We start from the raw sequence: 27,545 nt of genomic DNA, 5'->3' as shown, positions 1-27,545 counted from the left end.
ATCCAAGTAATCCTGGAAATCCCATTTATTGTGCAGGTCTTGGCACTGCTAATCATTAAAAATAAACCTTATTTTTCTGTACTCTGTGTGGTGAAGAGTTACACATAACACCCAGAAAAACCTGGAGGAAAAAAGAGTTGTGTGGCAGTTTGCAATTAGAACTTTTCCTTACATGTATCTAACCTGTCTTCTCGCTTCATGATGTACATAATTAAATTACCATAGATTGATTCCACCTAAAACATGCTATTTTTGAAGAAATCAGGCAATTAGTTACCATGGCAACCCAATTAAGCCAGTTTTATACCCCTTATCTTAATTGCTGTATTAATTGAGAAGAGAAAATAAATTGAAGACTCATCCTTTTCTTGCCATTTTAAATTTCAGTAAAATATGAATTGCACACAAAATATTGTTTTAATTTGTCATCACGGGCCCATGATTAGAAAAAGAAATTAGAATGCTGAAAACAGTATTTAAGACGGATGGCGTGTGTCAGTAGCAATTTGATATGCTGAAAGAGCTGTGCTCTTTTGAAATGCAATTACTCAAAAATAGGAGCTGCATATATTATCTGAGGGGATGAATGAAGGGTTGTAACTTTGGAAGATTATTTATTTTGTGTATTTTACAGAGCATCTCTATGTCAATATATACGGAAAATGCATAGGAAATTTGGACTGATGTGGAGTTAGGGACTGAGATGTCAGCATATGGCTTTGAGGAGAGCAGTTTTGTGAGCAGCACACCCAGATTTTGGTGTCTTCCCACTCTCCTGGTTCCATTTGCTTTGGCTGAACCATTAATAGGGCTCAGCCTGAGCACGGGATGGAACGGAACAGGGCTGTCTGCATGGGATCCCTGCCTGCAGTGAGGGGACTGCTGCCAAAGCACCGAGCACACACAGATTTTCTGAGCGGAAAAACAGCATATGGAGGGGGGAAAAAAACCAACGTGAGGGATGAGACAGAAATTTGTGTTTAGATTCTCAGAGCAGCATCATTAGAAAGCATGAAAAGCACTGTTCTCAGAGCCGTCATTTGAAAAAGTGTGTGTAAGTCATGTGAGGAGCAGCTGAGGGAGGCTGAGGAGACACCTTGTGTTGCAATTATTAAAGGATCAGGGGCATGGATCATTGATAGAATTATGGGATCAATAAAAGAACTGTACAAGCAATAGGCCTGCAAGCAAAAGGCCTGTGTGTGAGAAAAACTGCATGAGAAAAATCTCTGTGAGAACCAAGCTGGGAACAAGAAGGGAGTTTTGAGAAGGTACAGCTGTGTAGATAAGACCAAGGGAGAAGGGGAGGTAAACACTGAATTCTTTTAATCATAACATAACTGTAGAAGCTTGCCAATGTAAGTCCAGTTAGGTAGCAGTAGAAATGCGCTTTGATAAGTTTTAAGCCACTTAAGAGTTAACAAGCTGGTGTACTATATAAGTGCCTCTGGATTGCTAATAAACGGAGTTTTGCTCTTATCAACCACATTGGTTTTAGACTGCAAGTAACTCCCCCCGCTGGAGTCCCGGGCCTCTCTTCTTTTTACAATTCCAACAACCTTGCAGTTCCCTACAGACCCCTGACAGCAGCAAGGCTCTTCTCCCAGGCAAGCAGCGACAGGAGGAGAGGACACAGCCTCGAGCTGTGCCAGGGGAGGGTCAGGCTGGACATCAGGAGGGATTTCTGCGCTGAAAGAGCTCTCAAGTGTTGCCAGGGAAGGGAAGAACTCCAGGGACGTGGTGGAGCCACCACCCCTGAAAGCGTTCAAGAAACCCCTGGAGGTGACACTCAGAGGTTTGGCTGACCTGGTGGGCTTCAGGCAAAGGTGGGGCTCGATGAGCTTGGAGGCTTTTCCAACCTAATTGAGGGTGGAATAATTCATTCTGTGATTCTGTTTCAAAGAGAGAACAAAACGTGACCTGGCCTAAGCATGCACTGCCCAGTCTGGCTGCTCCAAACTTCTACAGCGCTCTTTTCTTTCTTTTTGTCTCCTCCTTCAGGCAACTATGAAACTGAAAATAGAGAAATTGGTGAAAAATCCACTCCCAAGGAGATATCCTAGGCAGTCCTACATTTTACAGTTAAATGGCAGTAAAATGAAGGAAATTCTGTAGTTTCTGTAGTTCCAAGCTGACCCCAATGTGACAGAGATTCAGACGGAGTTTATGGAATTCTGGAGAGAGAAGGTTTCATTCAGGGTGAGCCAGGGGAAAGGTAATTGTGCCAGAAATTAACAAACCCACACTCTTAGAGGATTTTTTCCATGCTGAAATATGAAGAAAAATGGTTCTTTCTAAAATTGCTCCCTCATTTTGTATCCTTGCAACTTTGTTGCCCTGCAAAAAAAGGAGAAGCAGTGGGGGGGGAAAAGTGTTGGAATTGACCTTTTGGGGTCACATCAGTGATAGTGCAAGCGGATTAACAACTGCTGCTAAATGGCAAACCATAAATATTCTGGTAAAATTTGGAATAAGTGAATTTCCACTCTTTCAGCCCAAGAGGGAATCCATATGGCAGTGGGGCCCTGCTGGCCCCAGGGCTGAAATGGCCTTGTAATTCCTGCATCATGGCATAAAAGTGTATAGAAAATTTGTAATAATTTGATGGGTCTGGAAGCTTAATTTAATAAGAAGACATGAGTACAGAAGGTTTTTTTTTTTACCTTTCATAATGATCAGGTGAAAAGAGACGGTTCATCCTCCATTCTTCTTAAAATCTCTTAAAATAGCTTCCAGAAATGCCATGGCTTAGATCTGCGTGGCAGCTGGATTCCCTGGAATGGTTGAATTTTCTTCTTTGGAAATTTATCAGCTATTGCTAGAATCCAACCCTTCTGATGTTCTTAAATACATAACAAAACAGAAAACATATTAGTTCAAATTAAATTCCTTTTTTTCCATATTTGTTTCTAAGTAGATTTTATGTAAAGGCATTTACATAAATATTCATTTGCTATAAGACTATGATATAAACCATAAACCTAAATATAAGTGAAAACACAGCTTCAGGGCCTCCCAGCCCTAACACCTTTTGACTTCTGTGTCTGACATTTCTCTTGTCCGTTGGTTATCAATGCTTTGTTCCCCAGCCATGCTACTGGACAATTTATATTATTTGCAAGGAAACTGACTTTCATCTGGTTTATTTAAAGCATGTGAAAAAGTTCTTTTTTGTGTTTGATAATCCTTACTGTCCCTTGGGCAACTCGTTCCACCTGAGATCAGGTTTGGTGTCAAAATAAAAAAAATCAAACAAGAAGGGAGAATATTTCTTGAGGATTTTCTGTTGGTTTTCACAAATTAAACGAAATTGTATCAATATTCTTATTATATTAAATTTGTTTTAATATAATTTGAATATTAAAAAATAATGTCCTATTCTCAGAGAAAAACATTGCAAAAAATACACTTCAGTTATTCCAAAGAGGGCTTATAATTTAAGACTTTATACTAATAATTCTGATATTATTCTGTACAGCTTTTCATTAAGATTCAAGCATTAAAAGTATACAGAGTATCTTTTTCTATAAGATTTCTTTTCAAACTCTTTTTTTCCAACTGGATGTAGCAACATGGTCATTTATGCTGGCAGCACTCAAATCCAATTTAAAATCTACATTTCCTGGTAACAGCCCCTTGCATTGGAGACTCCAGTTCAGCACCAAGCTATGGCTTTGTTTCAGGATGAAATTATCCATCCTTCAGCCTCTGTTTTGGCAGCTTTTACACAAATCGGTGATGCTTTTTCACTCCTGTGATTGTCGTGGTATATTCCCAGATGTGCCACTTGTGGGAGTTTGGAATTCTCTCTGTCCCCAGTGGCTCTAAAGGCACCCAAATAATTAAAGTGCTCAGCCTCAGGAGGGGTGGCCAGTTCTGGTCAGTGGCAAATATGGGATCGGAGCTCTTTGGAAAAGCTGCTCCCGAGGATTGTTGGACCCTTTAGGTCTTGCTTTGCTCATTAATTTTGCTTTCAGACACAAGGTTTGACAATAAAAAATAGAAGAAGTTTTAGTTTGGAATTAAAATATGCTGTGGGTACCTTTCCTTTCAAAATCAAAGGCGCCTGGAGATCATGGGATTTTGAATTATTTCAACAGCATAATACTGTCAAATTTACGAAAGTCATATATTCCCAAAGGATGAGTTGTGACCATTTTTGCTTGATTCATTTCTTGTTATATTTTTATGACACGTGTGTTAACAAGCTCCAGTTTATGACCCTGACATTTGCTTGTTTTCCTTTTGGAGGTCTTCATAAATCACAGAAAGATTTTTTGTTTAAATCATTATAAATAAACCAAGCAGAGAATAAGTCATTGAAATGGACAGAAGCAATTTCCTTTCTCTCTTTTTTAAGTGTAATATTTGCCCAGCCCCTGAACCATTCAAAGAGTGAAACATTTGCACGGCAGGGAGAACACAGCCGTATCTGTGTGTGACAAAATATCAGGACATCCATAATGCTGTTGGCTTCTTCATTTCAAAAGGCAGATTTTAATATTACTGACTTCAGAGGAAGATAAGAAGGGCAGTGCATAAGACATTATCAGTCCAGTGTGGAAATAATGCATTCAAAATTAAAGACAGCAGTTTAATTAAGTGCATGAAAGGCTGCCTTTTATGATCATATTTCAAATACTAGAATGTCTTTTCATCCATTCTGCCATATGACTTTACTTAATAATATATCAAGAACAAAAAATGTATTGGAGTCTTTCTGCAAATTCAATTAGTCCAATAAAAAGTGAAAAATAGTTTCTTTTTCATTAAAAAGAACTCAACCCTAACCCTTCTGATGACAAAGTGTGAGATGAGAAGGGAGGGCAAAGCTGGAGAAGGATGAACATTCTGCCTTTGTGATGCATTTCTGTGCGCAGGAAACAGATGAAGTGTCACCATCAGTAACATTTGTTATTGGAAGGACTAATTGCACTCTGCTGCAGGCAGTAGTTTATCAGATCCACACCACGGGGTGTTTGCTCCTCCCTTGGGATGCTCCCCCGGCACAGCGATGTCTCCCCGGTTATTGGGCTGCAGTGGGCAGGGCGATTATGCTGAAGGGAGCCTCTTGCAGGCTTGAACTGCGAGTGCTCTGGCACCTTGCCCTGGTGCTGCACAGGTTAAGAGCAGCCTCTTGAATCCATTCTGCCTGCGAAGGGTTTGTGCTCAGGGAAGTGCAGGGATCACAGTTCCCTGTGCTAAACTAGAAAAAAAAAAAAAAGGAATAAACAACCCACGAGTGCAGCATTTCAGTGCCGGGTACAGTAAAGGATGAAACGTGCATTCTGAAAACTTTGAGATGATTTTAATGGGGTGCCAAAGGGAGCTGAAAGGAGCTGCTGTGCTTTAGGCTGAAGGCAGTGGGTGACTGGCTCAGCCACGGCACATATCTGCAGTGACTGAAAGTTATTAGCACTCGTCAGCTCCTGGGTGACCCCTGTGAAATGAGGTGCTGGTCCCAGGCCGGCTCCCAGCAGGCAAACTCTGCCTTCCCAGCTCCCCCAGTGCCAGCGGGGCTGGTTTGTCAGTCACAGCCCTGGCACAGAGCCTTGTAGTGGTACCACGGTGAATAAACAACACCCTCACCTCTGCAGCTGGGCACTCAGGTCAGGGCTGAGGCAGGCTGGCAAATCATTTGAGAAGGATTGAAACTGTGCTGCTACACGGGTAAATAACTCATCTCATTTCCCAGAGCTGCCTGCTGACAGGTTTCACTTCTGCTGACATAACTCCATGTGGCCCTGAGGGTTGTTAGGAATGGTCTGGTCCTGTTCTGCTTCTGGGCACCCACCCCACAACCTGATTCCTCTCTGCTGACACTTTTCCTCTTCCTTGTCTTATTCTTGGTTCTTTTAATACTGTGCTATCTATCCAGGGGATGGTTCCCAGTATGTTTCTCTCAGTATGTGCTGATGAACAGATTCTGTTCCAGATATCTATTCATGTCCTGCTCTCATTTTAACTTCAAAATATTCCTCTCCCAGAGGTTTCCTTAGAATAATTTTCCATACTGTTGAGAATCAGACAGGCTTCATTCTGAAAATGCAACAGTGAATTTACGAGAGTGGCTCATCAGGTTTTTTAAGCAATAATTTCCATATAAAAGAGGTAAGAACAATAAAAACTATTTCCCTTTGCAAGCTTGCAGGTGCAAATAAGAGCGAGAGTTTATGGAAATATGATTTAATAAACAGATGTTTGTTTTTTCCTATAGGTAACCCTCCTGCTACGGGTACAGGAACTTTACACATCACCTTGGAGGATGTCAATGACAATGTCCCATCCCTTTATCCAACACTGGCAAAAGTTTGTGATGATGCAAAAGATCTCAGGGTAGTGGTTCTAGGAGCATCAGACAAAGACCTTCATCCCAACACAGATCCATTCAAATTTGAACTCAGCAAGCAATCCGGCCCAGAAAAGTTGTGGAGAATCAACAGGCTTAACAGTAAGGCTGTAACTTTGATTATTGTGTAATTATTCCTGCACTCCTCTATCCCAGTGTACTCCCCCTGAGGCACTGTAGGAATTCAGGAGCAGTTTTGCTTGAAAATCTTGTAGGATGGACCCACTGCTGCTGCTTTACCCTGTGCTGGATCTGCTGGGACCAGCTGCCAGTGGAACACACTGGTTCTGAAACCTGAAACTTCTTCCTTTCCGATATGTTGGCTGAACTGTCTTTTTTCTTTGTGTTAATGAGGGGCTACTAATGACTGATAATTTTGTAATTCATGGCACAGGATTTGTTTGCACAAGGTGCACAAGGCTTTGCTATAGGACAGCATGAAACTCTTGCATGGGCTTTAGCAATGTAATTGAAAAACTTCCTAATTTTAAGTATTTGAACTCTTCACAAGTAAAATACCCCAATGCATGGGACTCCACATGAATGGTAAGAGGCTCATGAAACTGCAGAAGGTTTGTATGTCAAACTGTGGCACAAGTACATTATTTCTTCTTAATGTAGATTATTCCTATTTCTTTTCTGGAATGTATTATTTATCTCTGCCACACTCCAGTCTTTTAGTTCATGTCACAGTCTTAGAAAAAAACTAAAGATGGATGTGATGGTTGTACCTGCCTGCAGGACAAAGGGGAGGAGCCTTTTTCTTGGCTCTTCTCCAAACATCAAAGCACCCCTCTGTAACACCCTAAAAGAATTATCACACCCACCTGGGTGCCAACAGCTGCTGTGACCCTCAGTTCCCCAGGTGCAGCAGATCTGTGGGTTTGGAAGGGGCTTTACTTCCCTTCCCTGCCTTCTCAGGGAAATTGTGAGAGTGGTTCAGCAGCTTTGTACTTCCTGGCAAGAAGAGTTATTTTTTCCTTTGGCAAGTAAATTTATTCTCTCTTCTTGTTGTTTTGGGGGTGACAGGCCCTAGCATTTCATTAGTATATTCATTTTCACAGGCAACTTCTGCCAATAACTTTTAGACTAAATAATGTATTTAAACAAAAGGGGCTCTTACAAGTCTTTCTTTTGGTGGGGTTTGGAATAAGTTTGCAAGTAGCTTTCAGTCCATGAAAGAATTTCAGTTCTGTCTCTTCTTCCCTCCAATTCAATTATTTTTGCTTAGTGTATTTTCATTTTCTTCCTAATTTCCATAAATAACTTTGACATGTCTGATGTTGCTTGCAGATTCCTCTACCTCTCCAGACAACCAACATTTGGCTAATTCTCCCCTCATCCTTTGCAGATACTCATGCCCAGGTCATCCTGCTTCAAAACCTGAAAAAGGCCAATTACAACATCCCCATCTCAGTGACAGATTCTGGAAAACCTCCTCTGACCAACACCACAGAACTGAGATTACAAGTGTGTACCTGCAAGAAATCCAAAATGGACTGCAGTGCAACTGATGCTCTCCATATCAGCCTGACCCTAATCCTCCTTTCACTCCTCAGTTTATTTTGTAAGTCTTTTGCTGAGCTGTAAGTAATGAAGTGTTGTTTATCTGCTCATTTGTACTCTGCACAAGAAAACCCTCCAAGGGAGAAGTTAAATTCATACATTGATACCACAATGCATAAGTTTGGGCTCTTTTTCCATGAGGGAGTAGCTGTGAGAAAGATGGGGGGAGGGTTTTTTTAAATAGTCAAAAAAAATAGTAATGAATGCCTGATTGTCAAATTAAGAAATAGAAGCAATAATTTTCAAAAGAATCAAAGAGAATCAGAGCTAACATATGATAAACTAAGAAGTACCAGCTGTAGTAGCAGATTTGTGCAGTGCTTTCTTTCATCTCTCCCCACTTGAATTCAATTCAAACCCAGAAAGAGGAGATTAAAGGTGTTCGTGTAACAATGGCTGTTCTGGGTCACCAGGAAAATGAGGACTGTCTGCTTCAATCTATTCCTCCACATAAAATGTGCAAGTGACTGGAACATGAGGAACTTATTTAAGGTTCTGGGCTTAGAACCACCCAGAGCTGATAATCAAGTGGCCAGTCTGGGTTGGAGGGCAGAGAGAACTGACAGGTAAATGAAATTTCTGCTGCTTCTGAGAAAGCTTTCCAAACAAGATTTACAAAATTCTTAACTTGAATTGGAAGAAGTGGAAAAAAAATTAAAATTAAAAATCCCAGAATGACTCAGAAGTAGGAATTCAAAGCTGTGGAGTCCACAATCTAACGTGGGTGTGTCCCTGGCTGGTCCTGTGACAGCTGCCAGCAAAATTTTTGATGCAGTGTTAGTTTTGAATTCCTAATCTCTTTCAAAGGCATGATAGTAAATTAACAATACAACTCTGATAGTAAATCTGTTATTCAAGGACTGCTACCATCATCTTATGTTAACAGAATACATTATGTGAGGACTTAAAACCTGAGCCATGGTGAAAGGCCTTTTATTCTCCACGAGAGAAAACCTGCCACGAGGCAGGGACAGAGGTCAAGGGAGAGATCCTTTACACATCTGAGGCTTAGTGTGTGCTTGATTACACATCCTGCCCGTTTTTTTTCCTTCTCGTAGACTCCTTTTATCCCAAAAGGTTGGCATGAAGGTCATTGTGAGTGAGCTGGTACTAGCTAAGGTTTGTGATGCTCTTTGAAGATGAAAAGGACTATATAAATGCTAAGTGCAAATTCATGTTCTTAGTCTCAATCAGTGACATCTAAAGTATCTGCTTTGGCTTTGGTTCAGCTGTTCTGGGTTTAGTCTCCTGGAACCAAATGCAAACTTCAGCTGTTAGGAGTAATATGTTAAAAATATTTGACAGGGTGTGACACTATTGCAGCAGTGATATAAATATGCAGCCCATTGATTCAAATATATTCTTGTTGCCACTTCATAAATGTTGCTGCTGCTACACTAGGCGTGACTTTCACTGCTGGAATTACTTTCTTATCTGACATGATTTGCACTTGGACTTTATTTACATTAATGCATCTGCTCAGAATACAATGAGGTAGCGAAAAGCTTTTTGCTTTGGAAAGTTGTTCTTTTCATGTTGGTTTTTTGCAGCCCTCACCAAGAAGTCTGATCATTTTCCTTAGGCTGAACTATAAAGCCAGTTCTAAGTATTGGAAAGTGCTTTTTGAGTTGCTCTTCTTGGCTACAGGTCTTGTCCAGCTCAGCTGTGGGTGGAATGCAGCCCCTGGCATCCCAAGCGTATCCCATAGCTGCCATTCCATCTCTGGAACTGTTACCTAACCATGCCTATGCAAAGCCAGCAAGCACCACAGCTCTCACGAGCACTTTCCTCAGGTGTGGATGACTGCATGGAGACAGGAAAGAATGAGGCTGGGAGCCAGTGAGAAGAATGTGGTTCTGTGTTTGAACTTCCCTGAAATGAGCTGGTATCACCCCATTCCCAATTCATTTCCACACACAGATTTTTTTATAACCGTGATTAGCGCCATTGCAATGTTTTGTATAGTCCAAATATTTATCAGAATAATCAAAGATTACGATGCCATAAAAACAAAGAGAACTTTAGTGCTTATTGAACAGATGAAACGTCCCATTTCTAGTGGCAAGTTATGGGTTTAATTTTAGCAAAAGCCCTTACGTGGCTCACTTTGCTCCCAGTGTTTGTGTTTTATGAGGCTCTTGTTCCTGGGAGGTAAATCCTTCAGTCAAATGAACTTTGTTATTCATGCCAAAGTATTTCTTTTTGTATTTGACATCTGGTGTGAGGATAGATAGCCCTCGGAAAGAGCCGTTCGTGGGAAAAGAGCTCTGCATGATTATCTTTCCTATAGAAAACATCTTGGTATTATCATTTAAATGGTGCAATTATTATCTATACTTAGAACATGTACCTCCTTCGTAAATCATGAAAGAAGTCAGATGTGGCAGATTTCTGAAGTGTCTGAGCACACAAGTGAAGAGCCTGATTAAAACTGAAATGGATGCAAAACCCAGCAGTTTCTCCCATTCTGGAGATGCCCTACTGTGCTCACTATACTGAGGGATAATGTGATACAGACTGCAGAGTTGCCCAGAAGCCCTTGGAAAGGTAGATATAGTTGGAAGAAAAATTGAGGAGTTCACGACAGCCAGAAATAGAAATGATAAAAGGCCAAACTATAGGGGCAGATTTGTGTGACACAACAACGAGGTGCCTGGTGGAATTAAAAGATGATGAACACAAAGTTGATTGGGAAAAGGAGCATCTTTGCGTATTTGTACTTAACCTAATTACCACTGGGAGTCAAGCTGGAACAGCAGAGAGTGGAGAGGCAGAGGAGTTTCCAAAGTTACAATAGGTAACGGTGACAAATATTGGAAAGAATCCTGTCACTTGTCATTAATGCAGACCCCATGTTTAAGATGAGACTTCATGTGGTGGCTTTTTGTCCTCTGCCAGCTTTTCCTTGCCATTACTGGAGATGAGGCAAGGAAAAGTTCAGATATAATTCAGAATTTAGTAGTTCAGATTGAGGAAAAAAAATGGAAAAAACAAGCTGGGATACTTGTCAGGGAGGGGGACTACAGCAATCAGTTACTTGAGGAAGGGAGTGAGCAGGGGAAAGTGAAAATCTGTCAGGAGCGTGTCTGGTGCTGGCTCTGAGGTTGTCCATGGTGTCCCTGAGTGCTGCATTGTCTCAGTCATCTTGTGTTTCCAAGCTAAAACAGCTCTGTTCAGAATTAATGGAACCAAAGGGACGTGCTCAACACCACCAGAATTATAAACAGGCTCCCTCTGGAAGGCTCCTGAATGTTTTAAGTGAGAGAGAAGCTCCAACATTCCATAAGGATGAGGGATGGAAATGGAGGCAAAGTGAAACAAGCCAAAACCAAATTTGTTCATATTGCCATAACAAAGTCAGCAACAAAATCTCCCCCAGGCCCTGCAGGAGACTGAGAAAGAGCCACTCTGGCTAGCAGAATGAGGCTTTAGATCTATTACAAATTATTTATATTATTATTGGTATTTAAAGGAGTATTTGAATTCTGGGCTTTTGATTTTATAATAACTATTTCACTTAATTGCATAATCATAGAATGGTAATTGCATTTCATATTTTCTTTTATATTCTACTGACATTAAAGGCCATGTTAGATTCAAAAGCGTGGAATGAAGGGAATAAAAGAACAACCAAAGGCACAATAGTCATGTCAGGAATATTTTACTTAAATTTCCTTGCTATAAAGAGACTGGGATTCGAATACTCACACTGAAAAAAACCCCAATTTTTTATCTTTTTTGACGATCAACCATGGATAAGAAGCTTTCTTTGTTCACCTGGCCAGTGGACTACAAAGCTGTAAGTTGACTTGAACTGAAATAAATAAAATGTTCCATTATTTTGAACAGAAAATGAGGTGCCAGACTACAGGGGAAATGCTGCCATAAAGAAATTAAATAAGCTGGAGGTCTCTACATTGCAATTAATTTGTGAAAGTCAGGGTGAAAGGCCTCAGGTGTGTTTGAAAAACAGAGACTTGCACAGATGTCTGTGCTGCGATTGCAAAGAAGCCTTAGAGATACCCCTGAATTTAATTTCCTATTAACTTCCACAAACTTTTCCTATTTAGAGCTGGCTGTCCCTCACTATATTGTTTTTTTCTGATTTGAGGAATGCAGCTACAGGGCCAATAGAGAAAACACAGGTTGGGGGTTTTTTTCCCCCTTGAAAATGATGTATTTGTTACTAAACCACTACCACAAAACAAATCGAATTATATTAAACTGGTGGGTTTGAATTTCCATGAACCTGGACAGGCAGAGTTAATCCTGCAGCGTTATCTCTCACCCAGCTCATTTTTCAAAGCAACAGCAGCCCCTGAATCTCTTGTTTACCCCGTGTTATTTGTGCAGGAACATCAAATGGCTGAAAAGTGAAACAATGCATTCCTGAATGGCGCCAGAACAAGACAAATCAGAGCAGGTTTCAAATGGAACAGACCTTTAAGGTCACTGCTCTTTTCATTACCAGCACAGATTTGTTACCTGCACATTCCCACTTTTCAGCCTTTATTTTGAGTTACTTGGCTTAGTTTGAAACAGTCAAGTTGCTTTTTTTTTACTTCAGGACTCAAAAATTCAGTTTTTACAGTAAAATTTTTGGGTTTTCCCAAGAAAAAAAGAAAAAGTTCATCCCTGTTCCATACAGTTTTGAAGAGGAACCATCAGAGGAAGGGTTCCCAGTAGGTGAATTTGCTAAACCAAATACTTCTTGTTTGTTTCTTTGTTTTGTTTGTTGGGTTTGGGTTTGGTTTTTTTAGCATTTTAGGTTGTCTTAGCGCTTTTTAATCTTCTACAACAATTTTCTACTTTTCAGAGTAGTGTTATTTAAAAATAAGTTTAAAAAAAAAGATCAGTTTAATTAACAAGAGTAAGGAAATTTGCCAGATCCATTTTCCCATTTCTGAGAAATGAAACGTCCCTACTTTGGCTAGCATTACAAAAACCATCAAAATGGGGAGTGTTTTGCTATGAAAGGTGCTTTATTGGGGTGGCTGGGGGTTTTTCTGCACTGCTCTAATTTGAGTTAGATTGGTGCATTAGAGAATTACCATGTAGGTACCTAAAGTATCACCTAAATTATGCTCTCCAAGTAATTTGAAATTGCTGATATTTAGTGAGTTCCAGTGGTGTAAATCTCACCTCCCAAACCCAATAATAACAGCAGCAATATCCACTATCACTCCTTGCCTTTGTTACAGATCCTTTGGCCCACATTAACATTATTATTATTTTTGCTGCTAATTATCACTAAAATAGATGCTTTCTTCCATGCCTGTATGAGAAATACACCATTTTTATTTGTGTCCTTAACGATTTTGTTTGATTATTAAAGAAAGGATGGCTTGGGGGTTAATGGATTTCTTCAATTCAAGCCAGCCTTGATTTGAATTTCCTTGTTAACACAGAGCTGTGTCCATTCTTCTGATTCCTCTGCAGGTTTATTCAGTCCTGCAATGTATTGTACAGTTGGCTTTGGGAGCCCACCTAAAGTTAATGGGGCTTGAAATGGCCCAGAAATCCATATGGATGTCCATAATTGGAGACAGGATGTTTGTACACCCGGTCGGAGAGACAAGACAAATAGAAATGCCCCCAAATTGCACATCAGCATATTTAAAATGTGTTTAATAACATTACATTTTATTGAGTCAATTATGTGGGAAATGGCATTTTACACACATTTGAAACCGTCCAAACATGCTCCAGAAGTGCAGAGGTGAACAAATAGGACAGTTCAGAAGCTGTGTGTTTGGAATGCAAAAGGGAGCCACGTTAGCAGCAAATGCAGCTCCTTCCCTAAGAGCTGCAATATTATTCCTGGTGGTCATTCTGGAGGCACGAAATGGACATTTAAAGAGATTGGTTTGATAGGCCACTTAGTGTTGTGAATTCAAGTGAACACTTTTATGTTTTCATTTTCTCAACAGTACTTCACAGTAATTGTTGATATATAATATTTTGTGTTTCTTTTCTGAACAACTTCTTAAAGCCACATAAATATCGAATTTCAGATAGTTATCATCAGAACTGCTGTGGAGTGGCCTATGATTAAAAACTAGCACTGACTATATGACCAGTTGAAGTATTTTTTTCTGCCATTAATGGTCGCTATACACCACAGGACATTTGTTTCTTTTCACTGTGTCTGTCCTTGGATATTTCCTCACTCTATAACATCCAAATAGCTCAATGTAAACAGCTTTCTATTCAGATTTGGGTGGGATATTAAAGATCAGGAGGAGATTTGTTGTGCCTAAAGGTTTGATGGTGTTGCCTTTGCTTTTGTAATACCCGGTGGAAACTTAGAGAGCCATTTAAAGGGCCACTGATGTTTGGAGCATTTCAGACTACATCTTAAAGCCTTACTTTATCCATATAACTGGATATGGGATATGGCATTGGTTGGTATTTAGGTAAGTGCCATGCTTAGGAGTAGTTCTTCAAAGAATTTGAAATGAGCAGGTTGATACCAACACAGCCAACCCTGGCAATTTTCTAGTTTGGTTTTTCCTTTTCTGTGGCTTCTAAGCATAATACATTCCTCTAGTTTTTATTCTTTCTCAATAAGAATTTCTTCAGATGATTAATTTAGGATTTCAAGAGGGGTTTAGCCTATACCTACAGATCAGAATGTGTCTGGACTGTTCATGTCCTACTTATTTAAAACTGATGGTAACCCGTGCTGTGCTGCTGTGGGAGAGGAGATTTGACTGCCTGAGCAGTTTCCACTCCTTTAAAAGGTGGGCTCCCTGCTACAGCTGATGCATTTCATTCTCAGCATCCATATGAAGAAATCAGCAGACTTGTTCAAGGCTGCTATTGCAAAACTGTACTTATTCATTTCACTTGTTGAATATTTTCAACCATTCAGGTCAATTTATCAGATTAGAGCATGGGAAAATATCCACAAAGGCTGCAGGCAGCCACCTCTGCAATTGTTTCATTTCAACAGAACTGAAAAATGAAGGAAGCATTTATTCCCTATTCCCAACATTGCTTTGGGAAAGTATCCAACTGAAATTCACATCAATTTAAAAAAATAATAACGGAATACATCTTGGCCATTCTACCCTAAAACTACCCTGTCTCCCACTAAGATTCTTCATATCCCTGGAGAACAGGAATTACATTAGAAGATGTTTTATTTGATAAACCTAGGGGAGCACTGGGCTGGGTAGCACATGGCCTTGTATTTCTAAGCAAGGAGAGTCAGAATTTTACTTCACCTGAGCAATTTTTCTTTCAGAGAGTGTTTCTTTTATGCACTTCTTAAGAACAGCTCATTACATGGGGACATGACAGGGAAGAGGAGAGGCCCAAACGAGGATTCAACAGTGCCCTTGCCAGGGTCAGAAGAGCACTTTGGGTTCCACCAGCCCTGCTTTGGATCTGTCACTGCAGCCTTATAATAAAATACAGAAATAAATATTATAGTAAATATAATTATGATAAATTAGCAGTGTGAGACACATCTTCTGCTGGTGTCACACAGGTGAAATGATTTCAGCAGCAGGAATGTGTCCCCCATGAGCACTGGTGAGTTGGGATTGGCACATTTCCCCTCTGCCCTGCCAATTTGGGCTGATTGCAGAGCACATGGCAGCATTTCAGTTTCTGAAGTTAAACACTGACACTGATTTACGAGAGCCCACTGAAGCTCTGAGGAGAATTATGAGACACTCATTTCACACACAGCCCTAATGCACACGGTGCTTTTCCTATCATTAACAACTTTGAAATAATTTCTCACATAAATGGGAAACAAACTGTGTGTGATGTCATAAGCTGCAAATTTTCAGGATAAACTCATTTACTTTTGTAGTCCTTATAAACTTTTGCCCAGGGTGTTATGTCCAGTGCGATCATCAGTTTGCTCTGGCTGATATTAACCCCAAATTTCTTAATAGCAGGATTGAAAACACAGGGGACCTGTCTGGAAACAGTCCTTCAGTGAGATTTGGGGTGAAATTTATAATAATTTATAGGCACAGGGTGAATTTATAGGCACAGTGTTTCACACTGTGAAACTTCTGGTGTTGAAAGTTACCCATGGCAAATCACCCAGTGACGCACGTGAAAATCATTTCTATTTTCCTAAGTTCAAGGCTAAACTAATAACTATGCATCTAATTAATGACCTTTCCTAGATGGTAAATCCAGGAAAGAAGGACCTGGATGTTGATTAGCTGCCTAATCAGAAACACGGTGCTGATCTCTTCTATCATTTTTGTTACCTCTTTAGCATTACTGAGGTTTCAATAAAGTCCATGATGTAATGTAGACTTTTAATTATGCCAGATTAATGTAATATTTCTGATGAAAGGGTAATTGAAAGAAATGGAGCATGCATGAGCTGAACTCCAAACTCCAGCTGTGTTAACTCTCTTATTTTAATGGGAATTAAAGGATGAATGCATTTTGGGTAAAGCTCATTCCTGTACAGAGGGTCAGCGTGAAACTTAAATGCCTTTAATTTTTATGAGGTTTTAACTGAAATGTAGAAGCAGAATCTGTGTAATAGAGGGCGAGCTTGGTCTCATAAGGAACACATCTTTCAAAGGCTTTTAATTACTCAATTTAGACCTGTTTCTTTAAAATAAGCAGGGAATTGAGTCACTAATATGTAAATATATTCAGAGAAAGCTCAGGCTGCAGCAGGGAAAGCTGGGAAACACCAAAGCATTTTCTGAGATCAGAAGTTCTGCAAACACCATTGCTAGTTGGCTGATGGGAAGAGTTCTGCTGGAATAAGAGCTCTTGGCAGCCTGAATCGTAGGGAATGAATTTACATCCTACCAGTTGCTTTCTTCCTGGAATGCAGCTTATGAAATCTTTGTCTTAAATGACGTGCTTTTGTTTCCTTCATTTTCTCCTGTCGTGTAGATCAACAAGAGGAGCAAACCTGGAGTTAGCCCACTGTGAAAAAGGCTGAAAGGGAGCTGTAGTCATTGAGGAAGCCAATATTAGGAACCACTTGGGCTGAATTAGGTGGATTGCACCTTTTCAAACCAAATCAGCTTTTGAAACCCCAGTTCAGGGCTGTCCCTGGGAAGTTGGGCCACCAACACCAACTCTTCCAAATGCAGTCAACATCAATAGACTTTGGTTGGAGTAGAAAGAGGGGTTTTGTTCCATTTAGGTTTCTAAGTCATGAGTCTCCCTGCCCTGAACTTAGACCTATATCCCCATAGCATAATTATTATTAATAATGCTATTAGTACCTTAGATCCAGATAAAATCCATAGTGTTTGTCAGTTTTCTTGACCAGCACAAGCAAACATCCTCTTCCAATGCCAAAGCACTGATGCCAACAGCCACCAGCTGTTTATAAGAACCTGCTGTGCTTTCTCATCTGAGCCCATTGACCAGAAATGTAATAATTCAGAAACACATGGCAGTAACCCTGCCTTTTTCGCTACTATCTCACTGTTATCTTAGCAGGAATGAGGCTGAATGTGTCTCTCAAAATTGGTGAAGATCACATTAGAGACTCAAATGAGAGATATTTCTGGAGAAATAAGTTCCCTGTAGCTGTGCTCACTTAGGTGCTGCTGGTGCATCCCCAGATTCCCAAGAGGAAAGGTGGGAGGGACCAGGTAAGAGCAAAAATTCCCACCCCACACCTTGTGGCTTGAGTGCCTTGGGCAGCAACTCACTTGTTGTAGGTAATTTCTGTCAAATCTCATCTAAACCAGCACATGGCGTGTAATAACTCTCGAGTGCTGAGGCCAGATATGGAGACAGAGCTGATAAAAAGAAAATAAAATAATTACTAGGCCTAATTATCATTAGTGTGCAGATGTAAACCTGCCAGGCACAGGCTTACCAGGGCATTAAGTTCTTAAAGGAAATAGTTCTCATTGATCAGCAAATGTGCTCCATGCATGCGTTATTTACACATTTAATGCTCACAGTGTTCCTGAAATGCTAATATATTTTATGACCTATTGCCAGCAGCAATCATCTTTAAATCATATGTGTTATAAAATACATAAGAATGGGTTAAAAAAAAAATTAAAAACCAGTGCAACCCCCTCGAAGTGAGTGGATAAACACCAGAATCCTCCAGGTGAGCTGGTTAGAGCTGGAGCTCAAATAAGAAGTAGACTCTAAAAATTTGGCTCTGTGAGAGCATTTCTGGAACTTTCATTTGTTCCTTCTTTATGGGTACAATAAAGAAAAAGAAAAGCCAACATGAAAACTACAATTCCTATACAGGAAACATTAATAAACATTGGAAATCCAGATGGGAGAACAGACAGGTTTTAAATAAGGACCAGAGGCTCACAGCTCCCCAGTGAGTTTATAACAGAGCAGTTGTGTTGGTCTCAGTGGACTTCTTCACATTCAGGGTTGAGTTTTCTGGGCAGTACTTTGGTTATCCTTGATTTCTGTAGATTTTATGTTAAGGGAGTTACTGGCCAGAATGTTTGGCCAATTAACACCTTGCATGGCTGTATCAGACTCCTTGCAGAAAGTAAATTTGTAAACTGATGCTCTGTTATTAACCACAGGCACTAAAAGACTGATGCTCTGTAGGACAGAAGCAATTTCCAATCCACTTTGTGTGCAACAGAAAGAACCAAGATAGATTTGATCTTGCATATTCTTACTCACCCAAGATGGTTGGCTACTGAAATTTTACAGAGCATAATTTTGAATGTTGGATCTGATTTTCAGAGGCAAAAGCTACTCCTTTAATAATCCACCTGTGCAGAAGGGTCAATCATCATTAATGGGTTCCAGGCAGTCCTTGGAATCAGATAATTCTTTTAACACACCTTCAGTCAAGGTTTAGTTGAATTCAGAGTGGTCTTGGCACCCTTGGCCAGTGCCAAGGGTTTCGTGGAAGTGTCAGCAGAGGCAGATGTTGGGACACAGCTTTCTACAGAAGGTGCCCAGGTTTCTTTGAAATCACGTCAGGGAAGTTGTCACCACGGGCTGTGAATGAGAAGAAAAACAGGTCATGCAGGGATAACCCAGAAATGTGCAGGGAGAAAGAGGCAGAGAAGGAGCCACAGAGATTTCGTCGAAGTGGTAGAGCAGGAAAATGCTATGTACAGCACAAGGCTGGCAGGAGATGAGCACACAGCAGCTTCAATTTGTCAAGGGCTCAGAAGAGATGCTGCAAACCTAACTGAGAGCCTGGGTAGGAGATTTAGCTGTTTGAATGGCTATAAAAGCCCTTTGGGACAATGTGTGAGAGAGAATCCTCTAGATTGACATAGCCTAAATATACAGACCTCGAAAGGAGATTCCATGACAAAAACCTCCTCTGGTTTGTTTGTGCTTTCAGGCTCGAACAAGAGGCAGGATGATGGTGTTGTCCTGAGCAATCAAAGGACTAGAAGGGAGTGCTTTAGGGGGAAGATTTAAGAGTGGAGTTGTAGCTGTGCAGAGCTGTCAGCTAAACATCCAAAAGGTATCAGAGCCAGAGGCTGACATTTTAGACTAAATGGAAAAGCAGGAAAAGAGAGTAAAGTCGCAGAACTGCCAGCACCAGTGTGATTGCTGAGCAGGAATGGATGGTGCTGCTGGGAAGGGGAAGAAACCAAAGTGGGGGGAAAAAAGGCTTCCTAAAAACACTGGACTGGAGGAATGAGGCAGAAGGACAGGCTGGAAAAGTGATTAGAGAAATCATAGTAAAATAATAGGAGGAGACTGTCCCAGGAGCCAAGGGAACATCAGATTTTCAGGCATGTGATGAAATGGATCAAAGGCAGCTGCTGGGTCAGAAAAGATGAAGCTGAGAAGCAATTTCAGTGGAAAAAAATCTAGGCAGGGATTGGAGGTGACAGAGTAAGGAATGGGGCAGTGCTTGCAGAGGCAGGTGGGGTAACAGGGAGGATCAAGAGCTTATTGTGAGAGAAACTGGCCTTCAACAGACAAAAAACAGCAAAGGGAAAAGATTCGTAATTAAAGCTGAACTAACTAGTTTTTGTACACCATTTACTCGGGAAAGGCAACGTGTATAAAAGGTAGAAACATTCATTACATCTGTCAATATAATGTAAAATATACAAGCTTTTCTTCAAGTGTGCACATAAATCACCGGACCCTGCCCTTTATTTACAGGCTGTTGGTGGAGCAGTTCACTGGCTGCTCCAGTTGGTGGGATATTTATAAATTTTGAGCTGGCAGATTTCTCTGGTGATGTTTCAGCCTGTGGATTGTACAGAAACTCAGTGCCACAGCTGCTGTGCATTCATCATGTGCAAGTGCCTGTCCTTAGCAGGAAGACCTCCAAGGATCTCCTCAGGATTCAGAGCAGCTTCGTCAATCCCAGAGCCAGCATTAGTTCCTTTGAGCCAGGATTAAACAAACGCCCTTCGATAACACTAAGCTTCGTTGGGATCTGGAAAGGCTATTTTTCAGGTGGTCTGTGAGATCAGAGCCTCAAATTCTCTCTCTTCACTGCCCAGGAGATCAAGTTGTTTACAAGAATTTAGTTCTAGCTGGAATCCCTAATCCAGATATATCCAAACTTTGGCAGTCATGACCATAAATCTCCTATATGTGAGTCTGGATCCTGATTTTGTGGCCAGCATGCTAAATTTTATCCACATGCCAAGCAATTCCAGATTTGGAAATCTCAGTTAAATTTCTCACTTCAGTGAGCCCCATCCATCAGGCCCTCTGTGGATTTCTTACACTTAATTTGTTTTATTTACCTTTGTTTACCAGAAGTGAGGTGCTGCAGGGAAGGGGCCAGGCAGGTGTTGCCATCCAGGTGCCTGCATTGCTGCAGAATTCAATATTAACATCAATTCAAATGACAACAAGAAAGAAACGGATAAAGTAAAACAGCCTTATCAATAATTACATTAAATTCAACTTGCCCCAAAATGCAAACAGATCATTAAAAATTTTTAGAAGGCACAAACCAGCACCTAACACTGACCATTACATTTCTGTGGTTGTGACAAAATTATCAATATTGCAGTATTACAATCATTTAAGTGCACAGATGCAATAAATGTTAGACAAACTTTTGCTGAGTGAGTTTTGATGTGTCCTCCCCCTGGTTTTATAGGCTGTGAGGTACAGCTAGTGCTGGATTTGCTCTTAAACTCTCCTTTCTTAACTTCTTTACTGCCTCGGTATTATCTCTTCCATCTAAACCAGAATTCAAGTTGTGCCACCTTCACTTCATTTAATAAAAAACCCACATCAGTCTTATATTTCTGTAACAATATTGATATGATACATCAGGCCTTTTATCCTCTGCTCTATTCACAAGCTGTAAGGCACTATCAGAGTGGTATTTCTCAAAAAATATTGTTTGTTTGCTCTTTGCTTGTCAGGGTGTGCGGGGAGGGAGGGACTGGCATTTCCTTGTTCTCCTGCACAAATGTAACTGATGGAGGTGTCCAAGGCAGGGATCAGGTCCTGGCTCAGGATTTATCCTCGTATTTCCACACCACATCTTCCAGAATTACACCACAAAGGTCTCTGACTGCCCCACTGACATTTTGGGGGTTTCCTCTAGGAGATTTCTGCATTCACAAGCAATTGCTTCTGGACCCAGGTAATTGATATTTAACTGCTGGCAGTGTACGTGCACTCAGCCAGCTGCTTGAGTGGGGGAAAAGAAACCCAAACAAACAGTTAAAAGATGCTGTGATTTGCATAGCAATACTCACCCCTATCTCCCATCCTTTAGGTCTGTAAGAATTCCTGCCATCTGAAGCTGTCCTACCGAGTTGCCATGGCAACGAGAAGAAGAGAAAAACCGTCAGATCTGAAGATTGCAGTTTACAATTACTGTTCTTCACTCCTCGGCCTCAGTTGCTCCAGTTTAGTTTGCAACCTCACTCAATCTGTCCCACTGTACCTTGGTGTTCGACAGCCTCCACCCCTCCTCCCTTTACCCATGGATTCCTCCTGCAGGACACAAGGTTTACTCAAAATTTTCTCTGAATGTTAAAAGACCATGACATCCAAACCCAACCTTGGGGGAGCAGAAAAAAAAACAAACCAGATTGACTCCATTTTTTTCTATCTGTTGACTTGTTGCTATTCAACTGTTCAGAAAATATTTTGTTGTGGGTTAGTATTTGTATATGTATGAGTGTATGTATATATATATATTTATATAGAGAGAAGAGTTATACCACAGGTTTAGCTTTTATAAAATGTTCATCTGGAGTGTGCAAAGGGAGGGAGCAGAATAATACAGCCACAGATGAATTGTAGCTGTTCCACCATGGCTAAGCCTGCTGTGTTTGCTGTTTAGAGCGTGGCCAGGAGGAGCGAGCCCGTGGCCACCCCACCCCAACCAGGGCACCGACGTGGCCCTTCTCGTACCTCAGGTTCAGCAAACAAGAAATGCAAGTCCCCAGGGCTTGTTCCTGACCTGAACTGCTCTTCTTGGGCCCCAGAGGGAGTTGAGGATGCAGGAGGAGCAGCCAGCTGTGATCCGTGTGCAGCTCAGCCTGATTTGAGGGGCTCAAGGGGTGAAACGTTTGCTGGGGCAGGTGACAAAATGTCAGTGAGCTCTGCAGGTGAGAAGCTGAGTCAAACAGCAACGCTCAGTGTTTGCCAGAGCACTGGTCTCTCTCTCAGCCTCTGTGCCAGGAAGAGCACAGGTGCCCTGTTCTATAAATACCCTCACAAACACACAAATCCATAGTTTTGGCTATATATATATACATACACACGTACACACAGTTTCCAGTTAAGAGTAACAAGAGCATTTCTTTGTATGTGTAAACTTACCACACTCGTTTGCAGACATGGGAAAAAAGGGTGTTTGTTCTCTATGAATGTGGATCCTTTTTTATTCTGTGAGCATGTAAGGTCAAAAAAAAATTCCTTCTAACTGTATGAAGATGATCATCTTGTTAATAAACTGTAAATGATCCATCAAAGCTCACACCAAATTTTTATAAAATTAACACAAAAAGTATACTAGTGACAGACTGTGGCTTTTATTAGAGCTTGCCAGTAACTAGGGTAAGGTAAGTGTCTTAGAATATTTTAATAAACTTGCTTATTTAAAGTTTAAACAAGAAAGCTTCCTTATGCAATAGAACTTTGCAGCTGCATTCCTTAGTTAGCATTTTTACAGTACTTATGGGTCATACTCTATGGCATCCTTACTACAGTGAGATTATGAGCATATCTTCCACACCACGTCTATGTTTCAATAGTAAAGATTTTTGGAAACATTAAAAAAAGTCCAAACATGCATTTAGTTTCCCATAATGCTACACTAGGTATTAAATGTGTGTTGGTGGTTAAAATTTGCTGTACAATAGCTTTTTCTCTGACTTCCTGTATTGTACCAAATACGAAACAGGTTTTTTTTCTTTCTTCCTTTTTTTTTTTAATCAAAAGGAGTAATAACAGCAGCGACAGAGGAAAAATGAGTTTGTGTTGTGAGCTTTCCTAACGTTGTAGATTACTTGATAAGATATGAGCTGCCTTCAGACCAGTTTTTCTCTTCCAGCTTAACTCTTGCAGTCCTGACCAAGTAAAATCTCCCCCTGGTCCCTGCAGGAGCTGCTCGCTCTGTGTCACCAAAGTGGCACTTCAGGGTCAGTGGGAGCTGGCCAAGGACACCAGGAGTGGCTTTGGCAGCTTCAGGCATCCCAGCAGGGAAGTGCCTGATCCCAAACATTACCATGGGCACGCTTCTCATTCTTTCTCCCTGCCCATACCTTGTAATGACCACGTGCTGCTGCTTTGCCATCAACAATCACATCTTTTTTTAAAAATATACATATATTATTTTCAAGCAAATTTTTTCCAAAAGGAACAATTCAACCAGTGTATGGCACCTCTGGAATTCCAACATGTATGTTCAATGAATGCACCCAAAGACTTTCTGCACCCTGTGCTTGGAGCTAAGAAACCTCTATCTTGAATAAAAGAAATTATATTACCCTCCCCCACAAATACTCTTTTCTACTTGGTTTTTTCCTCTCTCCACCCAGCAAAGCCCACCTCTGGAAAGACCCCCTTGACTTTAGGGTCATTTCTATCGAGTCCCAGAGAAATCTCCCCTTCCCTGCTTTAAACCAAGGCTCACAGAGCATTTGGCGAACCATTCCAAGGGCATCCAAAATGAGGAACAAGGAAAAAACTCTTCTGCCTGGAGCTACACCAACAATGGGAAGACTCTTCCAACCACCCTGTGCCCAAGGAGAAGACCTTTCTTCTTGGATCCACTGCAACTTTTTGATGTGCAGAGGGATCAGAGTCTGGCTGAAGCTCTGACCTGAGGTGCATCCAACCCTCCATTCCCATTTTCCCTTTATTTCTGCTCTCACACATTAAAGCCTCCCAGCCTTTCCCAAGTGTCCCAGGCTCCACAGGGAGCCGATCCCTGTCCTAGCTGACCATGCCAAGAGAAGATGAAGCTTCCATGTTAAAGTTTCTCCCCATTTAACACAGATTGTGGCACGTTCAGAGCGTGACACATGTGAGGAACCACAGCAGAATCTGAGTTCTCCTACCTGAATAAAGGGTGTCATTTCTGATTCAACAATCCGATGTCCATCTCCTGAAACAAAGGAACAACAATGGTTTATCCATTTTTCTACAATATAATGAAAAAGCAGAAAATTTACAAAACTGGTTGTGTTATTTCCTAATAGTTGATTATGTTTAACATTTGTTCAGCCAAGCTTGCTGTTTTTATAGCATGTCCCTTATTCCTACCCAGCTGTTTTAGTCCCACCAACATTTACTTCAGTCTGTGTTTGTAGATCCATAAATGCTGTCTAGAGTCAGAAAAGCAGTGAACTTGTTGATTATCATTTTGTAACATGCACAAAATTTTTTTGTTGGTAAAAACCATTTCCCTTGGAAAGACTATCTGCTGCTGAAACAAAAATTGGGAATAACAATCAGTGAGAGGGGTTTATTAGCAAGAAAAAGGTCTTGTTCTTGGTGTTGCTAACTGAACCCTGATCTGTGCTTCTCATGTGTGCTTTTCCAATATGCCTGTGTGCATTTATTAATGTCCATTTTGTTCAGTAGCTGTAGGTCTGAAGAGTAAAAAGGGAAACGAGCTGCATTTCCTGCTGGGGGTGGAGGAGAATTAGGTAAGAGTGGAACACGGGTAACACACTCCCTGAGCCCCGTTCTCACCATGTGTACATTGCTGTAAATCAAACAGAAACTCCTTCACGAGAACTGAGATTCAGTTAATCATATTTAGATGAAATTTTTCATCTAAACCTCCCCACATATTGCTTTTTGCTGTGAAGAGCAAAGCTGCAAGATTTGTCACAGGATTGCTGAGTGCTTACGCATTATCAGAAGTCTGGGGTTTGTGACATCCAGAGAACCTGAGCCACCCACAGGTGACTTGTGCCCTTCACTGACCACCTGAACGTGTCTTCTAAGACTCTCAGAATAATTTGGTTTAACCTTTATTTGAAATGGCCAAATAATTTGTCCTGGTCTCTTACAGAATAATTTTTTTTGATCACTACAATACAAACCTCATTTATTAAATTATGGACTTACAAGCAGTTTGTAGGGCTCTATCTGAAATGCCTTATCACTACAAAAAGACATATATTATACTGACAACTTTTGTCTTTCATTTGCAAAGGCCTCTTGTCTGACATACAGAGAAAGGTGCCAATTTTCTTCTCAAATGTTACTAATTCACTCGTAGCAGAATTCTGTACAGAAATAATTTTACCTCACTTGGTCTAAAGGCTAAGTTACTTTCAGAATATGTTTAAAAATGTTTTATTTAATTTAAAAGAAGAATAATTATATTAAAGTCACATTGGCTTGAGAACACCAAGTCTAAAGCAAAACTCTGCTCCTGTCTTGCCTTTATTGCATCTCTAGAAACTCTCTTGTCTGAGAGATCCCATCCAATGCTAACAACAAGAAAAATAAAGTAGCAATTATTTTCTTTCCATTAGCTCTGTGCTCTATAATCTTTAGAAGCAACATGGCGTACATTAGTAATTATCATTATAACCATTCTATTTAAAGCAGATATAGCTGAGTCTTTCCTACATAAAGCACATAACCCACTGACTGCCCCGTTCTATTGCCTCACACCAGGACACACGAGCTGCTTTGGGTTTGTCCCAGTGGAATGGATGCACTCTCCCACTCTGAGTGGAAAGTTTCTAGTTGCACAACTGCTATGTGTGTATATATGTAGATATATAGAGATATACACATATAAATATATATATATAATATAAATGCAGGTGGAAGGAGACTGGCACAACATGGGGACTTGGAATAAGCAGTTTAATTCCCCCAGTTAGGGATGAATTCACGAGATAAGGGACAGTATGGGCTACATATTTTGAACCAGTCTGCTTTAAAGCCAACTAAAAAAGGCAAAAAACCCACACTCTAAACCCTAGGCTTATCCCAACTCTCCTGTTGTATTTCTGCCACCTTGAGCTGTCCCCTCGTACCACAGTTATATCATTTGAAGATATGCATCATTGTTTACTGACTCATATTTTTGTTGTCTGTGGATCAGCAGGTCACCAGTAGTGGAAAGAGAAGGGTTTAGAGCCAGAATTCCTCATTCCTGAGCTTTCAGTGGGATAGCTGCTCGGGAAAGTTTCATCCAGCCTTGAACATTACACTCCTCCTCTGCATCAGCAAGTGACTGTACTCTGTAATTTGGGGTGAAATGAATGCAGTCTAGAGCCAGGCTGGGTGTTTGGATGTGCACACACCCCCTGCCTGGGACTGGGACTGAGGAATAAATCTGTGTCAGGGGGACTGTGATGGGGAACTCAGCACAAACGAGTTGTGTTGTTGTTGCTATTTCAGCCAGAACCCTCCTGTACAACCACATCTACCCCATAACACTCTCTGTCCCTTTAAGTTACCATCAAGATTTTTCTTTTATTATTGTTTTTTTCTTTTTTAATAGTTCAGGCAAGGAGAAAAATATTTTGTTTGATTTTCAAGATGCTTAATTCAGCTACTTTTCCAGTCAACCGTTCCTTTGGGCCCTAGTTGCTGAATCGCTTGCTGTTTCTGAGGTGTAAATAAACGTTTTGATTTATGACGTGGTTGCAAAGAAACTTGTAATTTATTTGTGAAATGCTCAAATAAAGGATGTATGGGCTTTTACCTTCTGTCTGGATGTAGACCTCACTGCAGGAATGGAGGGCCATAAAATGACCTCCAGACTGGCAAAGGAATGGAATAACCTGTGTTAGATATCAGAAACCCCAGGGTGTTCTTAGTGAAAGAGAGAAATTGAAGCCTTCACCTCACCACGATGTGGTTTGAGAATGAGAACTGGGAGCTTAAAGAGGTAAATAGAATCACAGGGAGTGGTTTGGGTTGGGAAGGACCCTAAAAACAATCTTTTGAATGATCTAAAGATCAGGGACACCTTCCACCACACCAGGTTACTCGGGGCCCCATCCAAGCTGGCCTTGGACATTCCAGGGGTGGTTTGACCACACAAGAATAACCTTTTATCACACAAGAAAGCAGCAGCTGAATATTTAGGCAACAACAATAATTTGCCTTCTAAAGCCCCATTTCCATTACAGAGGTTGCCTTCAGCCAGACAAAAACCAGATGTCTCAAGGCTGGGCTGTGGCCAGGAACTCTCATGGATTTTTGTTGCATTTCCTTTCTGCCTCACCTGGTCACCCTCCCCACCCACCAG

General features: G+C 40.8%; 1 protein-coding gene across 2 annotated transcripts in view; it reads left to right on the top strand.

Annotated features, from left to right (window-relative positions):
- The window catches only part of CDH13 (cadherin 13), a 451,854-nt gene extending 424,859 nt beyond the window's left edge, over positions 1-26,995 (top strand). The window contains exons 12-14 of one of the 2 annotated variants that reach the window (XM_048316534.1): positions 6,218-6,451; positions 7,701-7,916; positions 21,582-26,995. In XM_048316534.1, coding sequence (XP_048172491.1) covers positions 6,218-6,451; positions 7,701-7,916; positions 21,582-21,589 — 458 coding nt within the window. In that variant the 3' untranslated portion in view covers positions 21,590-26,995. Of the gene's footprint in view, positions 1-6,217; positions 6,452-7,700 lie in introns of both variants that reach the window. The other variant, XM_048316533.1, reaches the window with a different exon arrangement.
- The last annotated feature ends 550 nt before the right edge of the window (positions 26,996-27,545 follow it).

The sequence above is a fragment of the Corvus hawaiiensis genome, chromosome 12 (assembly GCF_020740725.1).
Source record: "Corvus hawaiiensis isolate bCorHaw1 chromosome 12, bCorHaw1.pri.cur, whole genome shotgun sequence".
Classification (NCBI taxonomy): domain Eukaryota; kingdom Metazoa; phylum Chordata; class Aves; order Passeriformes; family Corvidae; genus Corvus; species Corvus hawaiiensis.
This window is presented reverse-complemented; position numbering and strand designations above follow the sequence as displayed.